This window comes from Aptenodytes patagonicus, chromosome 19 (assembly GCF_965638725.1).
Source record: "Aptenodytes patagonicus chromosome 19, bAptPat1.pri.cur, whole genome shotgun sequence".
Classification (NCBI taxonomy): Eukaryota; Metazoa; Chordata; class Aves; order Sphenisciformes; family Spheniscidae; genus Aptenodytes; species Aptenodytes patagonicus.
In genome coordinates, this window is record NC_134967.1 from 7083996 (window position 1) to 7089040 (window position 5045).

Consider the following 5045-nt stretch of genomic DNA (forward strand, 5'->3'; position numbering starts at 1 on the left):
GTGAACAGCATAAGGCACGATACAAAACCCACTTAAGTCACAAGATTTAGGTGGGCTTTGGATCGAAGACACACTTAGCTATGGGTTTTGTGGTTCCACCGGTCTGTTCTCCCACAGACTTTAAACAACGTTCCCCCTCAGGAAAAAATTCAAGCACACATCCAGAGCAAGGGGATTTAGGCATAGGCTTAAAATAAGGGTGTTCTGGAGAGTCAAACGGGCCTCAAACAGGCCCTCTGTAAGATCTGTCGCTTGCTTTTAAAACGGAAATTTTTCTGGCACTTGTGGACCTTTGCCATTATTTACTTTTAATCCACTGAGATCCCGTGAGTTCAGTAACCACGTATGGCTCAGGCTGAAAAGCCACCCTAGGAAGAAGAGGAGCTCCAAATATTGAGGAAAACCCAAATCCTGGAAGTTTGGGAAAGGCAAACCCAAGACACCCAACGCTTCGAACGAGGCCCTGGGCACAACCGCTGCGAGAACAGTTTGGAAAGCCTCTCCTCCTCCTCCCCTGAAAGAGCTAGAAAGACGGCGTCGGGCGCGCTGGAAGAAGCGGTCCGGCAAGGGAACCGGGACAGCCGCCGCCGCCGGCAGCCGCGGCACCCCGGGACGGGCGCCGGAGCGCCCTCCCCGCCCGAGGCGGGGCCCCGCGCAGCGCAGCCCAGCCCAGCGCCGGCCAGGCTGGCGGCCCGGCCCGGCCCCGCTCCGCTCCGCTCCCGCGGCGCCCCCGGGCCCCGGCGGACAGCGCTGAAGGCTAGGCGCGGCGCGGGGCGGCGGCGCCCGCGGCCCCGGCGAGGGCCGGGCTCATGAGGTTCTCGGTGATGTAGGCCACCAGGAGGCAGATGAAGACGAGCATGACGCAGATGGAGCCCCCCACGGCCGTCATGGCGACGACGATGTCCCGCATGGCGGCCGGCTCCACGCGGAACTCCACGCACTGGGCGGGCGGCGCGGGGCGCGGCGGCGCGTAGCGCGGCTGCAGGCAGAGGCGGTAGCGCACGCTGCCGTGCGCCTCGGGCAGCAGGTAGTCGCGGCAGGCGGCGCCCAGCTCCACGCTGTCGCAGGGGAAGCGCGTGTAGGTGCCGTCCCAGGAGCAGTTGAGCGCGAAGCCGCGGAGGCCGGCGGCGGGGCGCGGCGGCCCCCACTGCAGCAGCACGCTGCCGTTGCGCAGCACGTTGGCCACCAGGGCGCCGCCCGGCGAGCGGTGGGCGCGGCAGGCCCGCGCCGCGCACTGGAAGCCGCGGGCCGGCGTGCGGAAGCAGAGCCGCCCGTCCGCCGCGCCCTCGGCCCCCACCTTGTAGGGGCACCACGGCTCCTCCGCCGCCGCCTTGGCCCCGGCCTCGGCTCGCCGCGGCGAGGCGGGCGGCGCTGGCCCCGCGGCGGCGGCGGGCGGCGCCCTCAGGGCGGGCGCTGGCGCCCCGAAGCAGAGCAGGGCGAGGAAGGGCGGCAGCAGGCTGGGCATGCCGGCCGCCGCGGCATGGAGCCGAGCCGCGGTGCCGGCGGACGGCTGCGGCGCCTCGTGCGCCGGTTATAAACGCGGGCTCCGCAGCCGCTCCGCCGGCCGCCAATGGAGAGGCGGCTCCGCCGTTAACTCTCGCTGGGCTGCGGAGCACCCGCCGCGCTGGGCAGTGCACGCAGGACGCGCGCCCGCTCCGGACCGGCGGCGGGCGGCCCCGACCCCGCCGTGCCTCGCCTGCGGGGGACCCGCAGCCGCCGGCGGACGGTCGTCGGGTGCCCCGAGCGCTGCGCCCCGCGGTAAGGGCCGGCACGGGGGTGGCTCAGCCCCACCCCCCCGGGCATTGCGTGCCGGTCTGGCGTCGCTCTGCTTTGCTCGCCGCGGCTCCTGGGCGCTCCTGGCAGGCCCCCGGGGGAGCTGCGCCCCCAAGGGATGAGGCGAACGCGGGTCCGGGCACTGCTCACAGATGCCGGACATCGGTGGTCGGGAAGGTGCCTCTGCCACCGGGGTCTCACAAGCAGCAGAGACTTGGTCCAGGGCAGGGTTGTGGAAAGTTACGGAGCTCCCCTTCAGCTGAAGCAGACCTTGTTCAAAGAAATGGGGGGGGGGCTGTGGTGTGTGGTGCGTGTGTTACGTGGATTTTTTTAATGGTTATGTCTGCAGACCTAGGCTGCTTTAACCCCTTAGGACTGGAAATTCTGAGAAACTTGGCAAGGATATAATACAAGGAGAAAGACGAGTCCCCCAGGAGGTCAGCTGATAGCAGTGATAAAGCTGTGAGTCTTCAGCGCACACTAGTCTGTGAGACCAAAGGAAAAAGATACTCCTCTTACTCCGGTCTTCTAACAAAAGCCGTTTTTCCCTCTCTGCAGCAGGACCAACCCACAATCCATCCATTTGATCTAGAGCCAGCTGTTTATTTTGCAGCACAGACGAGGGCTGAAGGAGACAGAGCAGTGCTCCATCCTGGCGTTACACCATAATGCTTTCTGAACGACCTTGAAAGATTTACACTAAAGTACAGACTTGTCTAAATGTGGAAACAAAAGATCTGTAATGAAACAAGCATAAAAGTACATACTTAACCTAAGCAATGTTTGAAGATTCTTTGAACAGTTAAATTGGTAAAAGCTGCTTTAAATCCTGTCATTTCTGAGTTGCAGATTTCATTCCACACAAAAAATTGTGGGGTTTTTTTTGTTTGTGTTTTGATCAGGTTGTACTTGGTATCCTGTTCCAATTTTTACAGCAGAACATAAGCATTTGTCTGTATTTAACTTGTAAAGTAGAACAGTTATCATGTTACATGGTTAAAAACCCCAGAAATGTGCCTAAACACATTGGTGTAGGTTTTTTTCCCCCACTGTTACCTATTTGGAAATACAAGATCTACAGATTACTATGTAAGTTTTCTTTAAAAGTGTTTATTGGCTTATGTAAGTTTAAAATATAACAAAAATAAGATTCTGAAGCCTATTTTTATTTCATAGCCTAAACAAAAAACAAACTCAAATCAGACACCTTGGACTTCATTGACGGTGTTACTTGAATATATACAAAGTGTAATTTGCAGCAACGTGGAACTTGTTTAAATAGTTTTGTTTTCTAGATGCATTGAACATCAACATGACCAGACGGTCTCATATCAGGACACCTTTTCCTGTCTGAAAGACTTGCCTTTTTAAAGTATATGGTTTCCTAAGGAAATCTTTAAACATAATTTAACAATACCAAGTATTATCAGTTATTTCCACATCTAGTTTTTAACCAAATTTAATGTTGGGGGGGGGAGAGGGTGTCTGCTAGCCTATAGAAAGTTGCTAGAAATCTCTTTTGACACCAAGAGGTATCAATAGGAATCAATGAAAAAAACTGGATCAGCACAGAAAAAGATGCTAAAGTTGTAGTCATGGCTGCTCTCCTCAGAAAACACTTGGTTATTACAGAACAATAGGAGGGGCTGTGCTGCTGAAGGCACTTCTTGGTGGCTGAGGCAAACTTACCTGTGGAAGTTCCAGCTAGGATGCAAAACTGACGATCTGACAGCCCTTCCTGAGAAACGTGTGGGTGTTCAGGAGATGGTTGGAGCCAAACTATGCAAATTTTACCCCTTAAACTTTGTGCAGTTCTAACTACTATTAAGAGCAGATTGCACTCCAGAGCTGTCACTGTTTCAGTAATCAGGGAAGAGATCTGGCACCAGCCTCTGATGTTGCTTATGATTTGCAACGCACGCTGAGTTCTTCTGTTGAGAGATCCAACAGAAGGGTCTGGCATTTGGTACAGGAGAGGAAAATGGTTGGCACAGCAGTGAAGACACCTGATTGCATGTGCCGCATTGCTTAGCTCTGGACTTAATTCCATACTTGCATTTGAAGTTGTAGAAGAGGGAAAAACAAGCTAACCAGAGATGCTTCATTTCATGGAAAGCTGTGGAAGCCTCCTCAAACGTCTTTCCCAGAATGACTGCCAAAATTACCAGAAATTGGAATAGATAATCATATTCTCCCCTTTGGGTTCGAGTCCTGAACCTCTGACTCATGCAAGGCAGTAGTATACCTGCACACTGACTTCCATTTAGCTATTTACGTATTACGATCAGAGTAACTGGTTCTGTGATTATAGGCTGGAACAGGTTTGCTGTTGAACAGAACAGTGAAAGGACCTAAACGATCATGAGAGCTGTTGAGTATATCCTTGTGCCATCACCGTCATCCTCAGACCTTTTGGCTTATAGGCGTACCCTTGCACTGGAGACCCACAGTCACCTTTATAACAAGACATCTGGATAAACACATACTCCTTTGATTTCCAGATTTTCTTCAGGCACATGAATGTAAGGATACAGAACGCCCCAACCCCTGTCAGTGATACTTACGCCTACCTCATCTTTTCTATGCATATTGATAGTCTCTAACACTAAAGCAGCACAGAGTCCAGCAAAATTGGCAGGCTTCACTCCAGAGGTGTCATGTGTAAAATGGCACCGAGAGAGATGTGGGTTGAGGTGAAGAGACATACGTTATTGAAAGGTGCAAAGAAGGAATGAGCACTGAAGGATGTTCATTCCCTGGCAGGCCTCTACTCCTCAGTCTAGGATAGAGTCATATTTAATCCCTAAGTTTTACAGCAGCCAGTCTCACTCAAACTATATAGAATATGAACAATAGTCATCCTTAGAAACAACTGTTACTCTTAAGCAAGTCATATATATATAATCAGAAATGAGAGGACATTCTTGGTTTGGGGATATGCAGGCAGTTCACACCTACAGTATGCAAGGGTTTAGGGCATTTTCTCCTCCAACTACTTCAGATGTCTTAGAGAAAACATCTCATTACACTCCTATTAGATTGTCACATTTTAAACTCTAAAAAATGCCATGTAAATGAATGAGCCTAATAATCCTAAACAGGTTTCCAAGTAAGAAGTGGTTTACAGAGAAATAGGCTTCATTAAACAGAGATTTCATTTAACTAATCGATAGGCATGTTTTCCTCATCCATGCCTCTATTTGTAAAGGGACAGAATGTACTATTAATTCTCATCATCTGGCTAAAGATGTGGCCAAACCACTTAATACTTT

The 5045-nt window shown here is 52.3% G+C and overlaps 1 protein-coding gene and 1 long non-coding RNA gene across 3 annotated transcripts; one reads left to right on the top strand and one right to left on the bottom strand.

The window, feature by feature from the left end:
• Positions 1 to 757: 757 nt before the first annotated feature.
• FNDC10 (fibronectin type III domain containing 10) lies at positions 758 to 1465 on the bottom strand. The gene has a single exon (XM_076355921.1). The coding sequence runs from the start codon at positions 1463 to 1465 to the stop codon at positions 758 to 760; it is 708 nt and encodes a 235-aa protein (XP_076212036.1).
• Positions 1466 to 1700: 235 nt separating this feature from the next.
• LOC143168911 (uncharacterized) lies at positions 1701 to 2926 on the top strand. 2 transcript variants are annotated; one of them, XR_012996804.1, is made up of 3 exons: positions 1701 to 1758; positions 2123 to 2235; positions 2332 to 2926. It is a non-coding gene; the product is annotated as an uncharacterized LOC143168911 (long non-coding RNA). The 2 variants fall into 2 exon arrangements; XR_012996803.1 differs by lacking the exon at positions 1701 to 1758 and having other exon boundaries at positions 2070 to 2235.
• Positions 2927 to 5045: the final 2119 nt, after the last annotated feature.